Below are 27,453 nucleotides of genomic sequence, written 5' to 3' on the forward strand. Positions count from 1 at the left end.
GTTGTGTCTTTCTGGTGGACAGAAATTACCTTGTTGTTACAATTCTCAGAGAAGTATTTTAGGTACAACGTGGGGGGTTTTTGTTGTTGCTGTTTCCCCGGCATAATCTTCTCGCCACTACAGCATCTCTTTGTTGGAAAGAACTGACCTGGAAGTACTCATAGTTGTGGAAAGGTAAACTTGTAGCATGAATGTCAGGTTGTATTGTTTCTTTTGTAATTCAGCTTTACGCATTGCTTGTCTCCGCTATTAAATGCTTTACAACGAAATTCTACTTTGTTTATGTTTTCAAATTAACGTACTGAAGATGTTGGGTTCGAATGTCTTTTTCTTCACAACCTAGAGGTTTTGGAAAAAGAGCAACAAGCTTTAAGGTGTTGATCCTTGAGTGTCATAAATCGGGAATTTTACATTTGAAAATCATTGTATGAGACTCTAATAAAACAAGCTTGGAACTGTGTGTTATTTTAATCAGTCTTACCCTGGCAGAAAACACTCCTTCCCTCCAAGAAGAAGAAGTAGAGGTTTCTAGTATTGGATGGACTGCTGCCCTATGCTTCACAGCATTAAAAAGGTCAAAATTGGTGAAAATGTTTTGGATTAGATTTTACCACTCTGCTACAAGGTGTGTCATTTATGCCTTTGATACGTAGTGGGATGAGGCTGGGAGTTAAGATTTCAGATGTGCCTAGGGCATGCTCAGGCAGCTTTTTGCCATCACGCTAGCGCATTTGCAATAAACCGTCATTCTTCAGCCCTCTCCTGAGCTGAGGCACCGTCAGCACGTACATGCACAATGCTGGTCTAACGCATAACACTGTGTTACTGGTGGTTACTGCAGCAGTAGCGACGTGTGGCCGTCTGACAGGGTAATGTGTCTGGCAGAATGAGGCGATGCTCTAAATGAGTCAGATAAGGCAACACGGGGTCTGTTTGGCTTGTTGCCACCGTGGTGCACGGATTATCCACCCTATACGCCTCTGTATTCATTCCCGGACTCCCGTCAGCAGTGAAAGAATGCTTTCCCTCCAAGAAGAAATGGGGTTGAGAAACTGGTTCCATTTATGCCGTTCTCCTTAGGCCTGTCCCACAAACCGTGGTACAGGCTGAGTGCACCAGGGTTCGGTCCCTTCTGCTGGGGGGCTGTACAATGAGACGAACAGCGGTGAGGACCAGGGAATGGATAGAGAGGTGACCAGACGGAGAAAAAGCCATAAATAAGGGAAGCTATCCGTGAGTTGGTCTTCTTTAGCACTGGTTCTGTCAGGAGGAGGATGTCCCACTTCCCTGATCTTAGATGCAGCTGCATAAGAAAGGGCCTTTACCCTGCAAGAGCTGGGCTGGCTGAGGCTACAACCTACACACAAAGACGTTTTGATGTCTCAGTCCGGAAAATGCCATTACAGAATTATGGGCAAAATGTGCATCCATTTTGGAAAAATCGTTTTAGATGATAAAGAACATGGGTTAATGAAATCTAAACAAAAATGGTTTTTATTTTAACTGGGATGATAGGCATTCTTTTAACTTTGAGAAAGCACCTTGCTCTTTAAAGCAGTGGCCGCTTTCTTAAAGGAAAGGAAAAGGTACTTAAAAAAGAACAAGCAGAAACAAGCAAGCTCTTCCCTCTCTTCCCCTTGGCATCCCATAAAGGCTGGAAAAAGCCGCACGCTTGCTTCTGTTGTCCTAAAAGCGGATTCGGTACACGGTGTGCAAGAGAACAATCTCACACAGGCGGGAGAGATAATGTTTTGTTCTGCGCAGGGTGCTCCGTGGACTTTGCACAAATCAAGCACGCCAGATTCATCAGCTGTGTCCCTTTTATACAGTAACAGTTGCATCTAATTTATCAAACTACTCCTACCTAATACATATTCAAACTATCTGATGCATACGCGTAGCAGGACGTAACCCTGACGCATCAGGTGCCTTCTCCGCACGTGCGTGGGTCTCGGCTGGTCTTCGGTGGTCCTTTGAGGAGGTATCCCCTCCTCGCTTTGACCGCTCAGTCGCTCTGTATCGGGTCAGTGGTTAATTTTCCTGCCAAGAGGGACGCACCATCCATGAGGAAGGACAGAAAGGATCAGCATTGGTGCTCCAGGTGAGGCATCGTTAAACAGGAAGACTGGAAAAGACCAGGCTGATCTTGGCTAACTGACTAAATTTAGAACAGGACTTTCTAATCTACCACAGGGTTTTCTGCATCTGACATCACTTCCAGCGGTACCTGGGCTCGTGGCACCGGTGCCGTGTTGTCGGCACTGGTGACTGCGGACCTTGATGCTCCTAGCTGCTGAAGTCAGCGTGATCAGGCCCGAGAGCTCGTGGGTGAGGGAAGTCGGAACTGGAAAAGGCTTCTCCGTTTTTCCTCCTCCCGCTGGGCATTTTTGTGCTACTTACCCACTCCCTCCCCAAAAGGGGGAATCTCCTCTGCCCCGGTGCTGCTTGTCCTGCTGCTGGCTTTGCTTTTTTTGCGATTTACTTTCTTGGAGATGGTAAGTTTGTATCAAAATACTGCATAGACACCAGGTGCTCCTGGGATCGATAGTTGCTGTTACCGCTTGTTGGCAATTACAGTTGCACTGGCTCGAGAGAGAGAGCGCTACCGAGCTAGATACACAGCCCCCACGACCCCCCCCCGCACACACACACACAGACACACGGACGCACGGACACTTGCTTTTTGAACCCCGGGCCCACTTGCTAGCGGGGACCTGGCGGCAACCTGTGGCAGAGCGGAGCGGTTCAGGGGAGGAAGCCCCCATGGCCGTGTGTCCGTCCGTTTCTTCTGCCTGGGGAAGGAAGGGGCGGCCGAGGGGGATGCGATGCCGTCCCCCAGCGCCTGGAGGGGGGGCGACACCCCCGCCCCGCCGCTGTCAGTCAGTCCGTCCCCCCCCCGCTGTGAGGGCAGCGCTGTCAGTCCGTCCCGGGGCGGACCAAAGGGGGTCCTCCCGTGCCCCCGCCGCAGGGGGGGTCGCCGCCAGGACAGAGCCGGCCCCGGCCCCGGCCCCGGCCCCGGCCCCGGCCCCGGCCCCGGCCCCGGCCCCGGCCCCAGCGCAGCCCCGGGGCTCTCCCGAGGCCCTTCCCGGGCCCCAGCGCAGCCTGCCGGGACAAGGGGGACCCGAGGACGGACGGAGTGGCGGGTGGCTCCCGGCGGAGAGAGCTTCCTCCAGAGGAGAACCCTCGTCTCCGGGAGCTTCCTTGGAGCAGCCTGGGGCCGCTGCCCGGCTGTCACTGCAACCGGCAGTCGGTCGCCGAGGCGAGCTGCCCCGGAGCCGGCCCGGCCCGCAGCGGAGCGGAGCGGAGCGGCAGGTCTCGGCCCAGGGGCCGCGCCACCCCCAGCCCTTTCCGAAGCGAAGGAAAAAGGAAAGGAAAGGGGAAAGGAAAAGGAAAAGGAAAGGGAAAAGGAAAGGAAAAGGAAAAGGAAAGGAATGGGAAAGGGAAAGGGAAAGGGAAAGGGAAAGGGAAAGGGAAGGAAAAGGAAAGGGAAAGGGAAAGGGAAAGGGAAAGGGAAAGGGAAAGGGAAAGGATAGGGAAAAGGAAAGAAAAAGGAAAGGGAAAGGAAAAGGAAAGGGAAAAGGAAAGGAAAAGGAAAAGGAAAGGACAGGGAAAAGGAAAGGACAGGGAAAAGGAAAGGACAGGGAAAAGGAAAGAAAAAGGACAGGGAAAAGGAAAGGAAAAGGAAAGAAAAAGGAACGGGAAAGGAAAAGGAAAGGAAAGGAAAAGGAAAAGGAAAGGACAGGGAAAAGGAAAGGAAAGGAAAGGGGAAAGGAAAGGAAAGGAAAGGAAAGGAAAGGAAAAAGGAAAGGAGGCGAGGCCAGGCTGGGGGCGGCAGGTGAACCCCCTCCTCGCCTTGCCAGGTGCCTGAGGCTCCGGAGGTGGAAGGCCAGTCCAGGAAGGCTGTGGAGCTCGGACCAGCTACGCCAGAGGTGTTGCCACGGTCAGAAAGGCCTACCCCCTACCCTACGACCGCCTCCCCGAGGAAGCAAAGACGGCTTAGGGGTGTGGGTGACTCCCTTCTGAGGGGAACAGAGGGTCCGAGATGCCGGACAGAGCCTCCTCTTAGGGAAGCCTGCTGCCTCCCCGGGGCCCGGGTTCAGGGCAGCACTGGGAAACTTCCTAGCCTGGGACGGCCCACGGGCTATTGCCCACTACTGCTCTTCCGCCTGGGTGGCGACGAAGCTGCAACGCGTGGTCCGAGGGCGATCGAAAGAGACTTTGGGGCCTTGGGATGGTTGGGAGGGGAATCTGGAACACGGGTTATTTTTCCCTCTCTCCTTCCAGTTGCGGGCAGCGACACTGGAAGAAAGAGACGGACCCGGTCTGTTAATACGTGGGTCGTGGCTGGTGTCCCCGCCAGACTTTTGGGTTTTTTGATAATGGGGTGGCCGGCACGGCCCCAGGCCTGCTGGTGTCAGATGGGATTCGCCTTTCTCAAAGGGAGAAGGGGGTCTTGGCTCACGAGCTAGCGGGCCTCCTTGGCAGAGCTTTAACCTACACTCGAAGGGATGTCACAGAGGCACGCACAATCAAATCCCACAGGTGTTAAAGCTCAGCTTTATTCTTTAGTAAAAAGTTAGTTAGAACTCCGGTAACATTTTGTAAACCACAGGCTCAATGATGTAAGGGGAATTAATACTACACAGCCGACTTAAGAATTCTCAAGATTTAAAATGATGACTCAAAATGCGCGTATCACTCACCTAAAAGATGAGGGCTCTCTACCTCGAGGAGTTACCTCGGGCGGCGTCCCGACCCAAGGGGGAGTCCCTGACTGCAGATCCGCTGCTCTCGGGAGGACTGATTCCAAAATGTCCTCCGGCGGGACCCTCTTTATACCCTTGTCGAATCTGATCTGCGATCTCCGGTACTGAAAGCAGAGGGCTCTGGGAGATGCCTGAGAGTCACAGGTGGATCCCGGAGGGGAGAGCTTCCTCCAAAAAAGAAAAAAACCTCAAGGGTAGCTTCCCTGGAGGAGTCTGGGGCTGATACCTGAGATCTTAGGTAGGTAAAGCAGAGGACAAAAGCCTCTGGGAGATGACTGGGAGGAGGCTCAGGCAGCTGCCGGAGTTGAGCTGTATCTAAAGGAGAAAAAAATACCTGGAGTAACTTACTTGGAGGAGTCTGGGGCTGCTACCTGGGATCTCTGGTCCCGAAAGCAGAGGTCAAAAGACTTTGGGAGATGCCTGGGAGGAGTCTCAGATGTATCGTGGAGTGGAGAGCTTCCAACAAAGGAGAAAAATCATCTTGGGTAGCTTCCTTGGAGGAATCTGTGCTGCCACCTGAGATGTTAGGTATGTAAAGCAGAGGTCAAAAGACTGGGAGATGCCTGGGAGGAGTCTCAGGTGGCTGGCAGAGTTGAGAGATTTATCTAAAGGAGAAAAAAATATGTCGAGTAACATACTTGGAGGAGCCTGAGGCAGGTAGCTGCGATCTCCGGTACCAAAAGCAGAGGTCAGAAGACTCTGAGAGATAACTGGGAGGAGGCTTGGGTTGATCCCGGAGGAGACAGTTTCCTGCAAAAGAGAAAAATCATCTTGGGTACCTGCCTTGGAGAATCCAGGGCTGCTACCTGGGATCTGAGGTCCCTACAAGAAAAGGCCAAAAGACTCTGGGAGATGCCTCGGGGGAGCCTCAGGTGGACCCTGGAGGAAAGAGCTTCCTCCAGAGGAGAAAAATCATCTTGGGTAGGTGCCTTGGAGAAGTCTGGGGCTGCTACCCACGCTCTCAGGTGCCTAAAAGGGAGGTTAAAAGCCTCTCATGGTTGCTGGGAGGAGTCACAGGTGGATCCCAGAGGGGAGAGCTTCCTCTGAAAAAGAAAAAACCTCAAGGGTAGCTTCCTTGGAGGAGTCTGGGTCTGATATGTGAGATAGTTACGTAAAGCAGATGTCAAAAGACTCTGGGAGATGCCTGGGAGGAGTCCTGGATCGATCCTGGAGGAGAGAGCTTCCTGCAGAAGAGAAAAATCACCTTGGATAGCTTCCTTGGATGAGTCTGGGGCTGCTACCCGGGATCTCAAGTCCCTAAAAGAGACAGCAAAAGACTCTGGGAGTTGCTGGGAGGAGTCACAGGTGGATCCCGGAGGGGAGAGCTTCCTCCAAAAAAGAAAAAAAAAATCTCAAGGATAGCTTCCTTGGAAGAGGCTGCAGCTGCTTCCTGGGATCTGATGTCCCTATAAGAAAAGGAGAAGGGTGAATGTTAAATTTCCCTGAGCAGAACTAGCACAACAGTCTAGGGGAAAAAAAAAAAAAAAAATCGAAACTGGGACTATAACAGGGTAGGAGACTGAGCCGTTTGTCAGACAGGGCTCTGAAATTTAATAGAAGCCATTAGGGCATGTGGAGAACTAGGGGTAAATTGGTAAACTGGACTAGAAGTGCAAGAATGCAGGCAGAGACCTGATGAGCGTCCCAGTGATTTTGGGGGACTCAGACAAGCTCTGCTAACAGAATTTTAATGATGCACTTGCAATTAGTGTCCTTGTGGGTCAAATGGCCCCCGACAGCAGAAACAAAAAAAAAAAAAAAAAGAGAGAGAAAAAAAAGAAGAGGAGCAAAGCAACAAGAGGCTGATTTATTGGCAGTTGCTTTTGCAAGGAATTTACAAGTGAGATAAGGATTAGGAAGAAAGATGATCAGGTACAGGGTCTGAACTAAGACCTAGAAAAAGAGAAGGAGAATGTGAAGGAACACTAGAAGAAAATGTTACTATTGTGGAAATCTGGGATATGTGCAGCAAGAAAAATATTTTTCTAAACATGTCCCTGAATGACCAGGGAAGTTAATGGATGAGGTAGTGCGTTTGGCTACAGCGGTCAAGAAGAGGAAAGGGTTAAGGAAGAGGGATGTTAAAGGAAAGAGGAATCAAGTGTACTTGTGGCTGTGCTGAGAGAAGCCTTTGAAGTAAGCAGGGGGAGAGGACTGATGGGGACCGGAGGAACCTCTCCCAGCAGAACCTAAGCTGGTTAAAGCAAAGCTGGGAGATGAGGAAACAGAATTTTTAGTCAACACTGGGGCTACGTATTCGGTCTTCAATACACTAGAAGGAAATTTAAGTAACAAAAGCATAAATGTCATTGGTGCGACAGGGACTCGTGAGACCTGGCCATTTTTCAAATCCCTGAAATTTAAACTTGGAAAACAATGGGTTACTCACCAGATTTTATATTTGCCAAATTCTCTGAAAACTTTACTGGGTAGAGATTTACTTGAAAAGGTAGAAGCTGAAATCAGATTCAAGGATGGGGAAGTTGCAATTTTAATCCCAGAATCTAAATATGTCGAAGCCGTAGGCTTGTTGTTACAGGATACAAATCCCAAAAGGGACAAGGTACCTCGAGAAACAGAAGATGCAGTGATCCCCATCATTTGGGCAGGAGAAGTTCCAAGAAGGTCTAAGAGAGCGGAACCAGTAAGAATTGATCTAAAACCAGGATCGTCACCAGTAAGAATTAAACAATACCCTTTAAAATTAGAAGCGAGAACTGGCTTGGTACCAATAGTTCAAAAATTCTTAAAATATAAGTTGCTAACAGAATGTGAGTCAAAATATAATACACCTGTCTTACCAGTAAAGAAAGCTAACGGAAAAGATTACCATTTAGTCCAGGACCTTAGAGCACTAAATCAGAGAGCACAAGATACACATCCAGTAGTTGCAAACCTGTATACGTTACTAACTACCCTCACCAGTGAACAAAGCTTTTTGCTTTTGAGTGGGAAAACCCTGAAACAGGGCGAAAGACACAATATACTTGGACGGTTCTCCCACAAGGCTTCAAGAATAGCCCAACTCTTTTTGGAAATCAGCTGGTGAATGAATTAGAGATTTGGAGAAAAGAAAATGGACAGGGAACTGTATAACAATATGGAGATGACATCTTAATTGCAGCGGAATCTCAGGAAATTACTGTGTATGTACCACATACGGTAGTCACAGTTTTGGAACAAAAAGGGGGGCATTGGTTGTCCCTCAGCCGTATGCTGAAATACCAAATGGTACGACTAGAACAAGATGACATCGATCTCAATACCACTGCAGTTACAAATCCTGCAGTGTTCCTCTCCACTGGTTGAGCGGAGAGTTCACCAGAACACGATTGCTTACAAACTGTAGAGGAAATATATGCTAGCCGTCGGGATCTTAAAGACGCTCTGTTAGAAAATCCAGACTGGGAGTTATATACTGACGGCAGTAGTTTTGTTTGCGATGGGAAGAGACTGTCAGGATACGCTGTGACAACCTTAGATGGCATAGTAGAGGCAGGATCCTTATCTCCCAAAACATCAGCCCAAAAGGCAGAACTAATAGCCTTAACTTGAGCATTGGCACTGAGTGAAGGGAGAAAGGTTAATATTTGGACAGATTCTAAGTATGCTTTTGGAGTTGTACATGCCCATGGAGCCATCTGGAAAGAGAGAGGACTACTATCAACACAAGGAACTGAAATCAAGCATGCTGCACAAATACGAGAACTATTACAGAGCATTCAAAAGCCGATGGTGGTAGCAATAATGCATTGCAAAGCCCACCAAAAAGGAAATAGTGAAACTGTAAAAGGAAATTGGAAGGCCGATTGTCTTGCTAAAAAGGCAGCTCTAAAGGAGCCAAAATTTGAAGAGGCTTTAATTCCAGGGCCTCGTTTAGAATTACCACCACCAAAATATACTGAGAAGGAAGATTAATTAGCAGAACAGACAGACTGCTCCAAAAATGGACAAGGTTGGTGGATAACACCGCTAACGCCATTATTGATTCCTGAAAGAATGATGGAAATTTTGCTCAAGAGATTACATCAGGAGATGCATACAGGAGAAGACGCATTGACAATAACTGCGAAAAGAAATATTTTTGGACCAAAGATACAAAGGGTAGCAGACATGGTAGTAAAAAAAGTGTACCATCTGCTGTGCTAATAATCCAAAAATTGGGAAAAAGGTTATAGGAGGAATTGCGAAACAAGGAATAACTCCTGGGGAATACTGGCAAATAGATTGTTCAGAGCTACCTAGGTATAACCAATACAAATATTTATTGATATTGGTAGATACCTTTTCTGGCTGGCCAGAGGCTTTCCCTTGCCGTACCAACAAAGAGCTAGAGAGGTAATTAGACTCTTATTGAAGGAAATAATACCCCGATTTGGTATTCCAGAAGGAATCTCCTCTGATAATGGGCCTCATTTTATTGCAGAAGTCATGCAAGGGCTTTCTAAATTTTTACAGATTAAGTGGGAATTACACACCCCTTGGAGGCCACAATCAAGTGGGAAGCTAGAAAGAATGAATCAAACTCTTAAAAGGCAACTTGCTAAACTGTGTCAAGAAAACACACCTTAAATGGGTAGAAATTTTACCTATAGCTCTTTTACGAATTCGAGTAACTCCTAGGGTCAAAGTAAGTCCTTTTACGGTTGTTTATGGGAAAGCATATCCCATGAATCTTCTAACATCACAGGAGACCAAATGCATATAAAAGGGCAGGCTGATGTTAAAGAGTATTTGATTTCCCTTTCGCATGCTTTATCTTCACTACACAGGTATCTAAATCAGAAGGTCTCTCTCCTGTTGGATAAAGGCGGAAAGGACCTTACACCATGTTATTGAAAACCTATACTGCAGCCAAAGTAGAAGGAATGGACTCCTGGATTCATTACACGCCAGTGAAAAGAGCACCAGAACCAGATCAGGAAAAGCGGACAGCCACAGACTGGGAAACTCAAATTTCAGCTAATCTGAGACCATTGAACTTTGAGAGAATGAAGAACCTGAATATTATAATATCCCATTTGGTACTAGCAGTAGTAGGTCAAGAGAATTTGGTTTTACAGCTTATCCAGTCCTTTGGGCAAATCCAGAATGTTAGCGTAACCGCTTGTCTCCCTCCATCTGAGTTGGCAGACAATCCTTTAAATTGGGGACTATTACCTTCGGACTTAGAAAAAAGTTTTTCTAAGAAAGAAAAAGAACAACAATGGAAATAGGGTGGTTAAATAAAATATTACATGGAACAGGATCCTCCCTTACTGGATGGCTGGCAAACCTAATTTAAACTTCGATCACTGTTGTCGTTACTACACTCATACTTTGTGTTGTTTTAAGTTCTGTCAAGAGACTGGTTTTACAAGCCACGGCTAGAGCATATAGAACGATAAAATGAAGTAGTGAGACTCATGAGACTCATATGAAGAGATCTCATAGTCTCAAAGGGGGGAAATGATGTACTTAAGAAATTATGTACTTAAGCCACATGAAAAAGGCCACAAAGGTCTTGTGAAACAAGATCCCCTTTGTATAACCAATGCATGCCTTGCTAACAACTGTGCCCCTGAAGAAGAACTAAAAGACTGATAAGAAGGGAACATCCTACCCCAGGAGGCGCCGAAAAGTTGAATAATTGCTAATAGGCATGAAGTCAGAAAAATCTTTGAAAACTGGAGGAAAAGTAAAGGTGGCAGGGGGAGATCATGACCACCAACTCAATTCCACACCAAAAAGACTTACCCCCCACTCTCTCCTTGAGCATGCGCTGTAGAAGAAAAGAACACTGTACCTTTAATTCCAAGCAGGGAAACTTTAGCCCAATAGAAACTGTGCTAGATAAGCGACTCCCAGTAATAGTTTTGGGAAGAACTTTGGAAATCAAATATGTTTAACTGAACTGTACAAATTGCTTGCCCGTTTAGGCAGGAGGGGTGCTAGCGTTGCAGATTACCACCTAGCCCCCATCTTTGCGTAAACATGAATTGGAATAAAATACCTCTGCTCTGTGTCTATATTGGCATTTTGCACACCAGGTAAACGACCCCACTTTTGGGACAACAGTGGGGCAGGCAAAGCACCGCATCCGAGGGGCTCAGGCACCCACGTCGCTGCCGGAGGATTGCCGGCAAGAGGTTTGGCATCTGGAGAGGGGCTGCTGGGCCAGGGTGCCCAGGCACCCACCCCACTCCCCCAGCCGCAGCCACGGGTGCTCTCAGTGCTGGAGCAGAGGCCGTAGCAGCTGCCTGTGCCCAAGCCTGTCCCCAGTGGAGGGAAGACTTTGCTGGCGAGGAGCAATCCATTGAAGCCGTTGCCGAAATTGCTGGGCTTGAAGTTGCTGCCGGGCCGGGAGGGTGCCGAGGGGTCCTTGTGCAGGAGGAGGGGTGGCAACGCCTGGGCACCGTTCAACTCCGGGGAGCTGCAGAGCAGGGAGTCCCCGAGGCCGTCGGGGAAGGTCGCGGCCACCGCCTGCGCTTTCCAACCCGGCTGGTCCACCAGCTCCTCCGCCACCTCCCTCTCGGCCCCGGGTGTCTTCTTGGAGCCCTTCCCGCAGAGCCGGACCACCCTGATGCTCTCGCCACACGGACCGCTCTGGCGGCCGAGGTCCTCAAGGCTCCTCAAGGCTGAAGCGCTCCCCAGGCTCTTGTACTCCACCAGCGCGCAGTGCTTGCTCAGCAGCTCGGGGAAGTCTGACGTGTATTTCCGCACACCTGAGGGCAGCTTGCGGCCCGGCCGCAGGATGCGGATGGAGGCGATGGTGCCGAAGGGGCTGAACATCCTCGTGATGGTCTTGAGGAAATTCTTCTGGAGCAGCAGCAGCATGTCCTGCTCCAGGAGCAGCAGCTCCCAGGCCAGCAGCAGTTTGCTGGGGTGGATGCTCAGCAGGGACTCAGGGATGGGGACCCATGATACCGAAAAGCCGGTCGAAGAAACTCCCACCCCGGCTGGCCAACGCAACGGGCTGCCTACCTTCTTCAAGGACGTCAGCAGTTTGATGCTGACAAAGCCCACCTTGTTCCTCTGGACATGTTTCAGGAGGAAAGCATCCTTGGCCAGGTTCTCGTCAGAGAGGTGGAATTCCACCTGGGACGCAACCCTCCTGACCAGCTGCCGGTCAGGCATGGAGTAGCTGCAGTCCAAGAGATCAGCCCCCAAAACATCGCTCGCATCGCAGAAGCTCCCGGCAAAGCAGCAGGGACACGGGTGTGACTTGGTGGCCTTTGGGATGTGCAGCACTGCCCGGTCCCAGCCACAGCGGTGCAGACGGCAGAGTGTTGAGGAGCGGGCTGGCTCAGCTGCGCTCTGAAATAAAATGGAGTTTTATGGTTTTAGAAGCGCGGTTGCTTTCACGCCCCCAGCACCGGTCCCTGCCACAAGTTACGCAGCGGATGGCCTTGCACAATCTTGCAGCCAGAGGTGCCTCACGAACAGAGCGCAATCTCTTTAATTAACAGGATACAGGCCAGGAGAGATCTTTGGCCTCCGGTTCACGGCAGTCGTCCCGACTCCCCCAGGCCACACACTGTTCACACAGCGGGAGCGAGAGGCCCGTGTTCCTACCAGGGTGTCCTTGCTAGTGCCAAATCCTCCAAGTACAAGGAGGGGATGTACTCACCCGGTCCCTGGGGTCCCGTAGAGCACAAACAGCCCCAGCATCTCATCATCGGATGTTGTGCAGAATCCAGTCCTTTTCTGGGAGCAGGCGGCGGCGGGTGCTGTCTTCTCCTGGGCGTCACGCACCCAGGGAAAGCGCCGCCCCCTCCGGGGGGGATCCAGAGCTGCTGCTTTTCCCATCAGGAGACTAAAAGACCTGACAGCACTACTGGAGCGAGGGCAGGGGGAAAGCGTGCCGCCGAGCGACACCGCGTGACCTTCCTTCGCGCCCTCGAGGTCCTTTTTCCTATTTCTGCGTCACTCCGGTCAACGCAGCGAACGGAAGCACGGGCAATAGTCGCAAATGCATTTGCCATCTGGCGCAAGGAGGCTGTGGCTGCAGCTTGGTCCCCACTTGGCTCGGCTGAATCAACCTGTTCTTCTTCCCCCACCGGAAAAATACTGTTGAAAGCCAAGAGGATTTGCACCCGCAGACCCTGAGAGCCGCCTGTAGGCCCCGGGGGCACCCCAGCCTCCCTTAACCCTTTCCCTCCCCAGGAGGAGCTGGGGAGGCTCTTGGGGGTGGGGCGGAACACAGGGAGCCCCCGCATTCCTTCCGGGGAGACGCCAAAGAGTCCTTAGCAGCCAACAGCCAGAAGGGACCATGGCGCGGCCACCAATGCAGCTCCCACTGCCTGGGCCCTGGGGCCCCCCGGCGCCCCAGCTTTTCCAGCCATTCGTGCTCCCCAAAACCTTCTACCCTCGAGGCAGGGACCGACCCCAACCCCTGCAGCCCAGGGACGCTCCTGCGGGGCAACAGCGGAGGTGACCGCCGGCCATCGCTCCTGTCTCTCTCTCTTAGGCTCAGCCAACCTGTGCCGCCTGCCCGCGCGGGAGCAGCCCTTCCCTGCAGCCCAGGCACCCCAGGCCCCCCAGGCACCACCAGCAGGTACGGCACCCCAGTCTGCTCTGGCACCTTCGCCATCCCCATCACACCCGTCCCCCCGGCGCTTTTCGCATGGGGGTTCAGCAAGCCCCAGTGAGCATCCTTGCCCTCGCCCGGGCGGCGCGTGCCCAGTAAAGCCGATCTGCAGAGAATTCCCCAAATATTTGGGGCCATCTCTCCTATTTCACCTCCTAGATGCGAGTCTCCTCCCTGATTTGCAACCTCGTCCCACCGGCACAGCAGCTCACCCCGTGGGGATCGCCCCAGCCACAAGCTCCCCACGCCCCTGGCCCAGAGCTGGGGGATGTCGGCCATCGGGGCCGGCTCGGCGGGTGCCCCTGGAGAGTCCCCCCGGCCCAGCACGGCTCCCCCTCACCCACACAGGTCTGCAGAGGGCTCCATGTGGCTGCCTCTTCGACCCCCGGGTCTTCCGCATCCAGCGGGCAACCACCGACCCGCCTCCACCGGCCACCGCCACGCTCGGCCAAGGCGCCGCTTCTCTGCCGGGTGCTGCCCTGGGGGGTCCCGGGGGCTGCGGGGCCCCCCTGGCCTGGGCAGACCCAGGGACCCCCCAGGGCCAACCACAATACCTCGCACCCTACGAAAATCAGAGGAGCGGGGTGGCCCCCGCCCCTCCGGTGCTGCTGACAGCCATCCCCGGCTACCAGCACACCGAGGGGCAGTTGGCGAAGACCAACATCTCCAGCACGGCCACCCCTGCGGGGGCAGCCCCGGGCAGCGACGTCCCCCCGGGGAGCGACGCTCCTCCCCAGCCGAGCCCTTGGGGAGCCTGCAGATGACCTTGCCGTGGCTGAGAAAGTGGCTCTCCAAGAGGCCCTCATGCTCTTTGATTGCTCCCTGGACAGGCTGGCGGTCAACCAGCACGCTCCCAGCAGCAGCCCCACGCCTGGGGACACCGGCGGCACCGGCGCAGCCACCCCCGACCGCGACTTCAGCTCGCTCTCGCTGCCTGAGGAGCTGCTCCCCCCTGACTACTGCACCCCCGAGCTCAGCAACGCCACGCTGAGCCTCAAAACATTCAACAGCAGCGGCGGGATGGAGCCCCAGGAGCCGTGGCAGGATGCGGGGCTGGACCTGCCACCATGCCCGCCTGCCGTGGCAGCCAAGCCGAGGAAGAGGCAGGCGCAGAGCTCCTTGCCAATGCCACCCAGCAAGCGCAGGGCTCTGGCAGCCAACGTGGGGGTGTGAGGGGGGGGGCGGGGATTAGACAGGGATGCGAGGGATGGAGATGGGGGCAGTGGGGGTATTTGCTGAAGGGGGGGCCGGGGAGGGGGGGTAGGGAGGGGTCAGCCCAGCTTGGAGGGGACCTTTTCTCTCGTCTTTTCAATTACAAGCTCCTTCTCCAGAGCCGCTCCGTGCCTGTGTGGGAGGGGGCGGGAGAGCAGGGGGCACCAAGAAACAGCACCCAAGAGGTGCGAAAGCCCTGCCGAGCCCCAGATCCGAGCCGGGGAAAGCCCCGAGGAGGACGGCGGGGTCCGTGTCGGACGCACGGAGCGGCAGCGGGGCCGCGCCGTGCCCGGAGACAGAGCCGGGCGGGGGGGTGCCGCGCCGCGCCGTGCCGCGCCGGAGCCGGCGGCGGGGACTTTCTGGAGCCGAAGCCGGGCGGCGGGAGCGCGCGGGAGCTGCCCGGGCGGCGCTGGGGGCTCGGCGGGGACTGCGGCTGCGCCGGCGGGCGGGTGGGCGGAAACGGAAACGGAAACGGAAACGGGAGCGGTGTCCCGCCGGGTCAGAACGCAGGGACGGTTGCCTCCCGCTGCATGCCGGGAGCTGTAGTCTTTGGGGCACGGAGCTGCCGGTCCGCCACGGTGCCTCCCGGGGCATGCCGGGAGCTGTCGTTTTCGCGGACTCGGCGGCCGGGCAGCAGCGTTGCTCTCGGGCCCGTGCGGCGCGGCGTAGCCCTCGCTGCCGCCGCGGCCCCTGCTGCGCGGCGCGAGGTGTAGTTTTGTTGCCGGTTTCGCGTCGTTTTCTTCGGGCTTCCCGCTGCGCCCGCTCCCCGACCGGCCGTGCGTACGCGCCTCCAGAGCGCATGCGCCACAGCGCGCCGTCCTGCGCCTGGGGCAGCCCTGCGTTCGCGCGCCGGCTCTGGCCCTTCCGGCGCGCCGTCGGCGGCCGGCGCGTGCGCGGTGCCCGGGAGCAGCGTGGCGTCGCGCGGGGCGCGGGTCTCGGCGGCAGCGGGTGAGCGCAAGGACCGCCGGTGAGGCGAGCGATCCCCTCCGGCGGGGGCGGGGGCGGGGGCGGGGGCGGGGGCGGGGGGTGCCTCCTGCCCGCTGGCCGCCCGGGGGTGGCGGGACGGGAAGCTGCGAAGCGGCCGCCGCGGCAGGCTGCCGGTCCGCCGGAGGCGAGCCGGGCCAGGGCAGCGCCGGGGAGTTCCCCGAGAGAGAGCCGGTAGAAGGGAAGAGGGGACGGAGGCGGGCACCCCTCAGGCGCGGCCAGCGGGCGCCTGCCCGAGTCGCCAGAGCTCCCCCGGAGCCTCCCCCGGCCCCGCTCGGCCCGCGCGGCTGCCCCCAGCTCCAGCCCCTCCCCTGAAGCCTGTCCTGTAGCCCCCGGCAGCCCCCGAGCCCTGTCGTGAGGGCAGCAAGCTGGCCCTGCGGTGGTCTGGAGTCTCCCTTAACGGGGGTGCCGTTAGCAGCGGCGCGGGGAACGAGCGGCGTCTGCGGAAGCCCCTGCGGAAGGGTCGAGCTGCGGTAATAACGGCCACTGCTGCCTCTTTCCCTCTCCCAGAGGCCACGCTGTGGGTGCGGTTGTCCGTTCGTCCCCTGGGGATGCCGTTGACTGCAGCGGCCTCAGGCTTGCGTGGGCTGTCTTTGCTCGGCCTCCCTGTCCTGGCGGCGTGGGAGCACAGAGGGACAGGCGGAGCAGCGCTTCCTGGCTGTGGACAGGAGCTGCTGAAGCTGGAGAGGCTAGAGAAAGTTAAAGAAGAAATGGAGGGCCATCTGGCCAGCAGCTGCCTCCCGCTGCAGGCAAGAGAAGACCCTGCCTCTCTGGGTGAGGAAGGATCCCTCTTTGTAGTCCACAGCAGGTCAGACCACCAGGGTCGGTATGCATGACCAACAGCGCGGTACGGCCACGTAGGGAGGGAGCGAGCGAGCGAGCGAGGCTACGTGTCTAGGAAGCCTCGTCTCATAAGAGCTGTGAGACACTCGTGTGTTCCATTACGTGGAGGACAGCCAAGCGACTGGAGCTACAGAAGAGGAAGGGAGGAGAGAAGGAGAAAGAAGCATCTGAGCTGGTAAGGTCTCCTGGCAGCTCCAAGAGTGAGAGCTGTGGCGAGTCCTGGGCCCTCGGGGCCCTGTCGCTCCTCTCGTGCGTCCCGGTCCCTCCCTCTCCCTCTCCTGGCCCCCTCTCTTTCCCCTGCTGCTGTGATGTTTGTTTTTTGGGGTTTGGGGGTTTTTTTGCTTCCCTGTACCTCTCCTCTTCTGTCTATTCTCTTGTCCTGCTCCCTCTTCCTCTCTCCCTTTCTCTCTCTTGTTCGACTGCCCCCTTTTCTTTTCCTCTCTGCGTTCTTGTCCTGCTCCCTCTCCCTCTTTTTCCCCCCACCCTGTGTCTTTGTCCTGCAGCCAGTCGCTGTTTTTCCTTTTCCATCTCCTCGTCCTGATCTGCATCTGTCTCTTCCCCCCCCCGCCTCCAATTTCTCTGGCCTGTTCCCTGGTGTTCTTTTCCTCTCTGCGCCTGTATGTGCCGCTCTGTGTCTCTGCCTTCCTATCTCTCTTCTTCCTACTTTCTCTCTCTATCCCTTTGTCTTGCTCGCTGTTGCTGCTTATTTTTTTTATTCTGGATCTCACTGTCCCCGTCCTCCTTCCTGTTCATCTCTTACTCTCTCTGACCCTTTGTGCTGCTTCCTGCCCCTTTTTTCACTCATCCTCCCTCTCTCTGCAGGGCTCCTAATACCTCTCTTTCTAAATTCTCCAGCCCCCTGTGCTTCTCACAGTCCCTGTCTTTCTCTCTCTCTCTCGTTGTCGTTGTTCTTGTCTGTCGCTCTGTCTTGCTTCCTGTCCTGTCGTTTCTCGCTGTATCCCTTTGTCCCGCTCCCTGCTCGTATTCATATTGCTCTCTGTCCTGAGGACCGTCCCAGTTTTTTATCTCCGTCCTGCCGCTGTCCTGATTTTTCTTTCTTTGCCATGTTCCCTGTCCCTCTTTCTGTCTCTTTTCCTCTGTCCCTGCTGCTTATTTCTCCATCTCTGTCCAGACCCCTGTCCCTTCCCCCCTGCCTTGCTGTCCCTCTGCCTTGCTTTCTTTCGCTACCTTTTCCGTCTGTCTTTCTCTGTCCCATTCCATCTCCCGTCCTTTCTAACTGTGTCCCCCTGTCCAGCTAGCTGTCTCTTCTTTCTTTTTTCTGTTCCTCAGTATTTTTTTCTTTTTCCGTATCTCTCTCCCACTGCCCATTGCAGTTGGTTTATTCCCCTCCAATGCTGGCCTGCTCTTTGTCCCTTTTTTCTCTCTCTGTCCTTCTGTCATGCTCCTTGTGTCTGTTTAATTCCTTCATCTCCGTCCTGCAGCCCATCGCTCTTTTTTTTCTCTTCCATCCCTTTGTCCTGCTCCCCATCCTTGTCTCTCTTTCCCTTGGTTCTGCCTCCCGTCCTTTTTTCCTTTCTTGCTCCATCTCTCTGTCCTGCTCCCTATCCCTCTCACGCTCTCTCTGTTTCTCTGTCCTTCTCCTTGCCTTTCCCCGCATTCTCTGTCTTGTTCCCTCTTTGGTTTTATTGTTTTCTGGGTAGCTGGGCCTGGCTACCCGCGGGGGTGCTTTGGCTGGTGGTTTGGGGTGCGGGCCTGGCCGTGCCGTGCTGGTGATGCCAGGGAAATAAAGCCTGAAATGGCAATAATGAAGCAACGCCCTGCCAGTGCTGGGGCTGCCCCTCAGAGGCATGGGGCCGGGCCCTCCGCAGTTCCCCAGCACTCCCCAAAACTGCTTGTGGGGCCCCGGGGGTGCAGGGCTGTGGGGTGGCTACACTCAGCATTGCCCATGGGCACTGCAGGGTCAGAAACGGAGAACGAGTTTTCTGTTCTGGGGCTTCTAAACAGGCTCACACGGCTGATTTTGCAGCTCGGAAACAGACTGAGCTGCGCAGCTTTTGACTCAGAAGCAGAGGTCCAGCCCTGCATTTTTGGGCCTTGAGAACAGGCTCAGCACCTGGGTTTTTTGGTTTCTAAATGGGCACCGAGTCAGCTGGTTTGGGGGCCAAAAGCAGAGGCCGGCTTGGCTGGTTTTGTAGACGGGTGAGAGGCAGGCAGGTGGGAGGGTGTTGGGGGCTGCGGGGGAAAGCAGGGGGTGGACAGGGTGCATGGACCTTCCCCAGAGATGGGGGTCTGGTTGTGTTGGACCCCGAAGTTCAGGAGGCAAGCATGCAGCAGGCTGAACTCAACATCTGTGATGGTCTCTGGGGGGAAAGGCGCTTTTCAGACCCCACGTGCCCTCTTTGAGTCCAGCTCTTCTTTCTACTCTGCTTAGAATAGTTGTTAAGTAGTTAATCGCACAAACTAATGAATATTTATACAGCGTATAACTATGATGTTTAATCCTAATGCTCAAGTTTTGACACCAATTGATTCACAACCTTATCGAAAGCTCAGACTGTTGCACGTAGCTGGAACTTGTAAGAAGAAGAAGCTGAAATCAACTGGAGCTTCAGTGCGGAGCTGGGGCTTCAATTAGCCAGAACTGTAGCAAGCAGGAGCTGGAACGAGGCGGGGTGTCTGCTGTCTGGAGCGTGCATTAGCCAGAGGCAAAATTACCTGTGGCTGTAATGAGCAGGAGCTGCAATTAGCTGGACTGTCTTTTCACTGGAGCGTCCGTCGGCTGGACTGCGCTCCCAGCATGGCAGAAGAGCGGCCAGGCACAGGCAGGGCTGTCCGTAGCAAGCAGCTCCGAGCAGCAGGGAGGGGAGTTGTCCTTCTGCCAGCGGAGAGCCCGGCCTCTTGCTTTGGGGATGTGATCCACGCCACGCTCCTCTCTCTGCGTGGAGGGTCTCGCCCGGTCCGTTCCCGAGGGCAGAAGTGAGGTGGGGGTCCCCCGGCTCTCCTGGGGCAGCCCCCCCTGCGAGGGGGTGCAGGCGAGGTGTCGTCGTCCCCTCGGTACCGGGCAAAGGGGAGAGAAACGGGCTGGTCGGAGCTCCTGGGGCGCAGAGCCCTTCCAGCAGAATGCTCCCCTGTCTTTTCACTGTTGGCTGGGTGTGACAAGCAGGTTCACTTTTTGCCTCCTCTTTTCCCAGTGTCACCTTCCGTGTCACACGAAGAAAATCCTGCATGGTTAATTCCGCTTGCTGCTCAGGTAATCGCACGTATTGGGCTGGGGGAGTGGGGAGAAACATTTGCGAGTTCGAGGGCACTACAGATACTCCACATCAAACACCCAGAAAAGGCAAATTTGCTGCCAGTGCAGAAAAGCTGATGAAAAATTGCTGTTAACAGATCGTGCCCTGTTCCTGAATTGGTCCCTTGATATGTTTTTTTCAGGTGAAAGAACAAACTTTCATCTACGATAAACTCAGAGCTGCCTGTTAGCTTCTTTAGGGCCAAGTGTTTCTCTTCTCTTTGTTCATGCTGATTTTATGGGCAAGTTGGAAATAGCCTTTTATTTTTTTAGGTATAACTGAATTTTTAGGAATATGTGGTGTCCCTATAGTTCATTTTGAGCACCTAGATGCCAGTAGACATGTAATGAATGAAACCTGATGGAAACTGGTACTTAAACTTGATTTTTATTTGATTTTTTTTCTCATTAGAGTGTTGATGGCATGTTGTCCCGTGGCACAGTCCCCATTCTGTTCAGCGGAGTCTTCAGTCTAGGACTTTTAAGTAAAAGAGTTTGTCTTTCCAAAAAAGGACTAGTCATTCATAGGACTGAGGCATAGACTTGGAGAGTCGCTTAAGTACGTGATCGGAATTAAAGCCAACTTTCACTTAATGTTGCTGCTGTTGGTCTTCGCTTTCACCGATTTCTCCACCACTCCCTCGTGGTTGGGAGCTCTGAATCATAATTTTTTTTCAGTCTCTAACACTTTTTTTTTTTTTCCCCAAAAAGGAGAAGCAATGTCTAAAAGTTAATTGTTTCCTCACAAATGCGTGAGTATATAAAATTTGAGTTATGATGATTAAAACCATAAAAATGACACCAGTCTCTACAGATCTGGACTATTTCTGAACAGGTGTTCCTCACACACGAATGCCGTCAGGGTACAGATCACCTGCACTTCATGCTCTGACAAGACAAAATGCTGAGACAGGGATGAGCTCTGAAAGAAAAAAAAAAAATAGGGTCACAGTTTTGTTTTGTTGTTGTTTGTTTTTAGAGAGTGCAACATTGACTGGTGCCAGCCTGCAGAGCTCTTCTGCTGCCTGACCTCTCCTTCTCTTTCATGGCTGTAGTTGTCATTTGGATAATTGTAGAAGAGCAATTAAGTTACTTGCCTCTGTAAATGTGCTGGTAATAGCAGGAAGGCAAATGCTTGAACCAGTAGTGAATAAGTTGGCTGCAAGTAGAATTTCTGAAGGAACAACAACAACAACAGGAAGCAAATAGCAAGTTACCAAAAATTTGTGTGTCAAACGCATCAAAGCTTTATTGCCAAATGTTGTTTGGCAATATGTTCCAAATGGCTTTTTTTGGTAAACATAAATTTTGAGGAAGTTCAGGGTTGTGTGTGGCAAAACATGTCCCTCTGTGTATGCGTCCTGCTGCGTAAATAGCATGGGTCAATGGCTAGTCCAGTGGCAGGGCTGTTGTTCCCTACTCTCGATATTGCCACAGTAGCGTTGCGGTATTTAGACCTAACGGACAGGCTGAGGAATGGAAGGAGAATGCCTGTTTTCTGTAAGGGCTCGGAATGCCGACCCTTTTCTCTGCCTGCCGCTCCCCTGTGCGTGAGATGAAGCTGTTTTGTTTTTCTCCCTTGTTCCTGGTCTAAATATTTCTGAAGCTGTTGCTGCTGTGGGTTTGCAATTTGTGTTACTGCATTTTTGTAGCATTCTAGGTATGGGTCATTTCTGCTGTGGTGAAGTGTCGAGATACGGTTTTCGGTTTAAAGCGTCAGAAACTACATTCACTGAAACCGGTAACTCACGGCATAGGTGAAACCGATGTGGCGTGTGCAGCTGTGCTCGCAGGGATGCTCAGTGGCTCCTCATCAAAACGGCAAGGTGTGTGTGTGTGGACATCTGTAGGGTTGTGCTCTGGGTCCGAGAGCGTTAACGTATTTTTGCTGTTGGAAGATGGAATGGAGCGTGTGCCTGTTAAATCTCAGGGCAGTCAAAAGCTAGGAGGGACCCTGAGCGGGTTTGGTGGCACAACTGCAGTTTTAAAAGATCTTGACCGTTTGGAGCAACGGCCTGGAAAAAATCATTCGTTTTTTGCAACGAGGCAGTTCACAAAGACAGATATGTTGCTGTGCTCTTTAGCAAAAATACTCAACTTGAGATGTATAGGGTGATGAAGTCTTGGCTATACTAAGGCTTGAGAAAATGTATGTAGGTATCTATGTCTGTCATCTGCGTGTATCTAGGAAAGTGAGTTTTAGTGAAACTAAAGCTGCCAATGAGCCAAAAAAAAAAAAAAAAAAAGGCACAGTTGTCAAAAAAAACGCAAAAGCTCTAGTGGCCTGTGTCAACAACTGTACCGAAGATGATGCAAAATACTTTTTCCTCCGCTCAGTCATACAGTCTTCACAAACCTTCACAAAAAAAGGCAGTTTGGGATTTTTACCTAGTTTTATGCTAAAGGGTTTTTTCCTCTCTCAGGTGGATGTCAGCTGCCACCATTTCACTGCGGTTGCCCTTTCTTCTGCCATGAAAGTACAAGACACATGGAAAGATTCTATAGTGGTCTGTGAGTACAAGGTACACCTATGATGTGTGTCTGCGTTTTTCTGAAGGTACTTGTAGTATGGACTAAAGTTAACATTAAGAATGTGCCAACTCTCCTTCTACATTTTTTCTGTGAAATATTTTAATACAAATAGTAAAACTAAGGTCTGTTCTGGAGCATGTTACGCCTATGCAAAGTTTACTTCCCTCCGTTTATTTTCTCTTCCTGAAAGCATATAATCTTCTGCTTCTGTGCACTTACTAGTAAATGATACCGTGAAAATAATTTTGTACTAAAAGAGGGAAAAAACTGTTCGTAAGAGTTCAGCTGTTCAGAAGAAACAGGCTTTGTTTTCACGATAAAAGCTTTATGCATTTGCAGCCAATGAGTTTTTTAAAATGTCTTATAGTAGTACTCGAAAACCTTACTGAGATAACCAGCATCTGTACTAAAAGCAATCAAGGTCCAAGAAGAGATGTGGACAAAACAGGACAAACTGGCGTCGCTTCCGTGTGTTTTCCAGGTTTTCCCAAGAAGCATTAGCAGCCTTGTAACTAGTGACAGTGAGTCCTGAGGTGGTTTTGGTGAGTTACTGCTTCAATAATGTATTTTTATTGGATGTATATAAACATGGGCACACCTTTTTAGTATAAAGTGAATTATTGAGATTTATCCTTTATAGTGAATTATTGAGATTTATCCTTTATTTTTCATTTTGCTCTTTGCAGTTTTCCACTTCACTTTCAGCTTTATTCCCCAAACAAGCAAGATGTACAGCAGCAGCAGCGCAAGGGCTGTAGCTGTTGTGGTGGATCTGTAAGTGTAGACTCTGATTGCGTACGACCTCGTCCCACAGCCTCCCAGGGTTATCTGTGCTGCTTCTCCTCTGCAGGTAATGGGGTGGGGGGCATGGACAGAAGCGACCCCCAGACTTTTAAAGCAGTCAAATGCAGAGGATGGAAACGCTCCAGCCACTCGGGTTCTTTTTGGTACGGAGGCAATGAAGATGACTGCCCGGGCTGCGAGTGGGAAAAGGGCAGGGAAATGTGAGCCCTGTACCCCCAGTAAGTAGTTACCACCTTTGGCTGGTCTATACTGGGCTGGGCTGTCAGTCATCTCTCATCCAGCTGACGCTCAGAGGAGGATCGTTATGGGGATTCTGCCTCCTGGCGACCAAAGGTGGGTACTGCAGCTCGGGAGCCGCGCATGCATGCTGGCGCGTTTTGCTGCTAGAGCAGCTTTTTTTTTCTCTGCCTCTCTCCAGTTCCCAGGCCCTGTTTTTCAATTTTCTCTTTCCTTGCCCTGTGCCGCATTGCAATTGTCATTTCTTCTGCTGTCTTTCCCTCTCTGGCTCCCTGCCAGGATTTTTTAATTCCTCCCTGTCTGTCTTGTGGACCATTGCTGTTTTTTCTTTCTCTGTGTCTCTCTGTCCAGCTTCCTGTCCCTGTCCTTTTTTTTTTTTTTTTTTTAAATTCCTCCTTCTCTGCTCTCTACACATCACTCTTTAAATTCCTCCTCCTCTGCCCTCTACACATCACTCTTTAAATTCCTCCTCCTCTGTCCTGTGGCCTACTGTGATTTGTTCTTTCTCTGTCTCTCCTTTTTCTGGCTCTCGGTCCCTATTTTTCAGTTTCTCCCTCTCGGCCTTGTAGCACAACGTTGTTGTTGATCTTTCCTCACCTCTCTCTTGTCCAGCTCCCCGTCCCTACTTTTTAATTCTTCCCTTGCTGCCCTGCGGCCCATTGCTATCTTCACTTTCTCTGTCTCTCTCTGCATGGCTCCTGGTCCCTTCCTTTTTGAAATTCCTCCCTCACTGTCTTGGAGCCCACCGCATTTTTTTCCTTTCTCTGTCTCTCTAGCTGGCTCCCTCTCCCTATTTTTCAATTTTTTTCTTTCTCCATCTCTCTGTCCAGCTCTGGATACCAATTTTTTAATTCCTCCTTCTCTTCCCTGCAGCCCATCTTTCTTCCCCCTGCCCCTTATTTGTGTCACCACCACCACCACCACCTCTGGCTCCCTGTCACTGTTTTAATTCCTCCCTCTCCACCCTCAGGCTGTTGCTATACTTCCCGTGTGTGTCACCCTGCATCTGGCCCCCTGTCCCTATCTTTTCATTCCGCTCTCCTCCCTGTAGCCCGTCGCTATAACTTCCTTGTGCTGTCTCTCTCTGTGTTTGGCTCTGGATCCCTGTTTTTTCCTTCCTCCCTCCCCTCTCTCTGCCCTGTTGCCCCTGGCTATTTTCTCTTTCTCCATCTCTCTCTGCCCACCCCCTGATCTCTATTTTTTCATTCCTCCCTCTCTGTCCTGTAGCCCATTGCTACTCTTTCTTTCTCTGGCTCCCCGTCCCTGTTGTTCAGTTTCTTCCTTCTCAGTTCTGCAGCACGTTGTGATTCTGTTTCTTTCGTTGACTCTCCTTTCCCAGTCCCTCACTTTTAATTCCTCCCGCTCTGTCCTGTTGACCCTCGGGTTCCCCCTCGCCTTTCTCCACCTTGCTCTCCACCTTGCTCTTTCTTGCTTCCCGGCCCTGTTTTTTAATTCCTCCCTCTCTTCCGCATAGCTCGTCGCTTTTTTCTTTTCTCCATCTCTCTACGTCAGTCTCACTGCCCCCATTTTTAAATTCTTCCTTTCTGCCCTGTACCATGCCGATATTTTTGCCTTTCTCCAACCCTCTCTGTCCAGCTCCCTGTCCCTATTTATTAATTCCTCCTCCTTCCTGCGCCCAGAGCTATTCCCCGCGATTTCCATCTCTCTCTGTCTGGCTCCTTGTCCCCAGTTCTTAATTCCTCCCTCTGGCCCCCATAGCCTGTCTGGATCCACCCCCCCCTTCTCTCTGTTGGGCTCCCTCCCTCCGTTTTAATTCCACAGTCTCTGTCTCGAAGCCCCACACTATTTGTCTGTCTTACTCCATCTCTCTTGTCTGGCTCCCTGCTACTAGTTTTTACTTCCTCCCTATACGTCTTTTAGGCCATTGCTTTCTGCCCCCGCTTTCTCTTTGTCTCTGTCTGGCTCCCATTCCCTGTTCTTTATTTCCTCTCTCTTCCCTGTAGCCCACTGCTTGCTTTTCTGTTCTCTGTCATGCTCTGTCTGGTCCCCTGTCCCTATTTATCAATTCCTCTCTCTCTGCCCTGTGGCCTGTTGCTTTTTCCCATTTTATTTCTGCCTCTCTTTCTGTCCAGCTCCCTGTCCCTGGTTTTTTAATTCCTCCCTCTCTGCCCTGTCATCTGTGCGGTCTTTTGCCTTTCTCCACCTCTCTCTGGCAAGCTCTCTGTCCCTATTCCTTAATTCCTCACTGTCACCCCTTCTTAATTCTTCCCTCTCTGCCCTGTAGCTTGTACAGTTTGTGTAGCTATGTGTAGCTATGCAGTTTGTTTCCCATGCCCTTGCCCCTTCCATCCATCATTTGTCCTGACTCTCTGTCGTTTCATTCTTCCTTCTGTGCCCTGTTCCTTGTCCCTTTTTTGTGTTTCTGCATCTTTCAGTCCAACTCCCTGCCCTTGTTCTTTTTTCTTCCCTCTCTGTCATGCTGCCTATACCAGGTTTTTCCTGCATCTCCATCCTGCTCCCCATCCTTCCTTGTCAGTTGCTGTCCCGCTCTCTCTTCCTGCTCTCCCTGCTGTGTCTTTCTCCATCCCTGTCGGGCTCCCTGTCCCCGTCCTTCTCTCGCTGTCCCGTTCTCCGCCTCATGCTTTCTGAGTACAGCCCCCACTCTCCAGGAGGCTGCCACTTTTCTCCTCTCTTCTAGCGTGCTGCACCCTGATCGTTTTTGGCAGCCTCCACCTCTGCCCACCAGCTCATCACCCCAGGAGCCAACCAACCGACTGTAAGGTGTCCCAGGGGCAGGGGGAGCAGCGATGGCCTCGAGCCCCAGAGCAGATGCACTCCCAGAACTTACTACATGCATGACTGAATAAACACTCGCCGTCTCCTTTGCACTCCCTCTGCAGGGAGCGAGGGGCTGTGAGGGAGTCCAGGGGAGGAGGTGATGCATTGTGGGGGTCGGGGGATGCCCCCCTGGTGGTCCTGCTGGGCTCCAGCTGTGGGCCAGGGCTGGAGGAGCCCCAGGTGCAGGCAGTGGGGATGATGGTGACAGCCCCTCCCTCTAACGGGGTGGCTGCCTGCAGAGAGGCCGAGGGAGGAGCAGAGCAGTTGTCAAGCACTGCCGGGCTGCGACTGCGCCGAGGGAGAAGGTGAGCTGGGCCGTGTGATGCTCCCCGACCCTGTGTTTCTTCTGCCACGTCCCTGCAGGGCTCCTCATCCCTCTTTTATCGATTTCTCCATCTCGCTGTCCTTTTCCCTTGAAGCCGTGAAAAGCCGAAATCGGGACTCAATAGTCAAAAGACTATTCAGCAGGTATCCTTTATTGCAGCGCTGGGCATACAGGGCATTTCTCCTCCTATTGTGTGTACCTGGTCAGGCTAATTGCATAGTTTATATACAGGTTCTATATATGTATTCAGCAGATTTCTGAGAAAAGTTTTACATATTCATTAGTTTTCTGGGAACTCATTATCATCATATGTAAACGTCCTTCGCGCAGGCGTACTCGAGGTCTCTGGTGGTCTTCAGGAGTCCTCTGGCGGTCTTCAGTAGTTCTCCTTGCTTGTCTGCTGTCTGACCCTTCTCGGATGATTCTGCACAGTGCGATCTTCCGCATATTTCATACAATTTATCCTAAAGAGTGCTCGCTAGTGCTTCTATTATCTATGCTTACCCTTTGATGTAATCCATATGGATACTTCTAAGCTAAGTTATCGGAGAGGGCTAAAGTCCTAATCTTCTTCAGAAACTGCAAGGCCATCCAAAACCAATTTCTCCTACGTTTTGTAACATACAGAACTTTTATCTACCACCTGTTAGTAAATAATTGGGTCGAGAAATAGCAAGGTCATTGTATTCAGCAAAACACCTTTGCATCGCCCTGTACCTTTCTTCCTCTGCTCCTCAGCCTTTCTCCCTCATTTTATTTTTCCCTTTCTGTTCCTGTATTGGGTCTGGCTGAGATGGAGTTAATTCTCCCCATAGCAGCCCTTGTAGTGCTGTGCTCTGCATCGGTACCTAGAAAGGTGTCGATAACACTCCAGTGTTTTGTCTACTGCTGAGCAGCGCTGGCACAGCATCGAGGCTGTCTCTCCAACATTTCTGCTCCCGTCAACGGCGGGCCGGGGCTGGGCAAGATCTCGGGAGGGGACGTAGCCAGGATAGCTGACCTAAACCAATCAAACAGATGTTCCATGCCATAGGACGTCAGCTTAGATATAAAAGCTAAGTAAAGGGAGACGGAAGGGGGGTGTTTTCGTCTTTTGGAGTGACCGCTACGCATACCGAAGCCCTGCTTC

The 27,453-nt window shown here is 52.3% G+C and overlaps 1 protein-coding gene across 1 annotated transcript; it reads right to left on the reverse strand.

Moving 5' to 3' along the window:
- Nucleotides 1-822: 822 nt before the first annotated feature.
- LOC128138161 (uncharacterized) lies at nt 823-12,080 on the reverse strand (the record flags this gene model as incomplete). Its single annotated transcript, XM_052779468.1, has 7 exons — nt 823-899; nt 1,096-1,287; nt 2,228-2,290; nt 2,701-2,899; nt 3,858-3,918; nt 5,405-5,516; nt 10,841-12,080. Coding segments are annotated over 7 exons (1,944 nt in total), but the record flags the coding sequence as incomplete, so codon positions are not given.
- Nucleotides 12,081-27,453: the final 15,373 nt, after the last annotated feature.

Source organism: Harpia harpyja (assembly GCF_026419915.1).
Source record: "Harpia harpyja isolate bHarHar1 chromosome W unlocalized genomic scaffold, bHarHar1 primary haplotype SUPER_W_unloc_3, whole genome shotgun sequence".
Lineage (NCBI taxonomy): Eukaryota > Metazoa > Chordata > Aves > Accipitriformes > Accipitridae > Harpia > Harpia harpyja.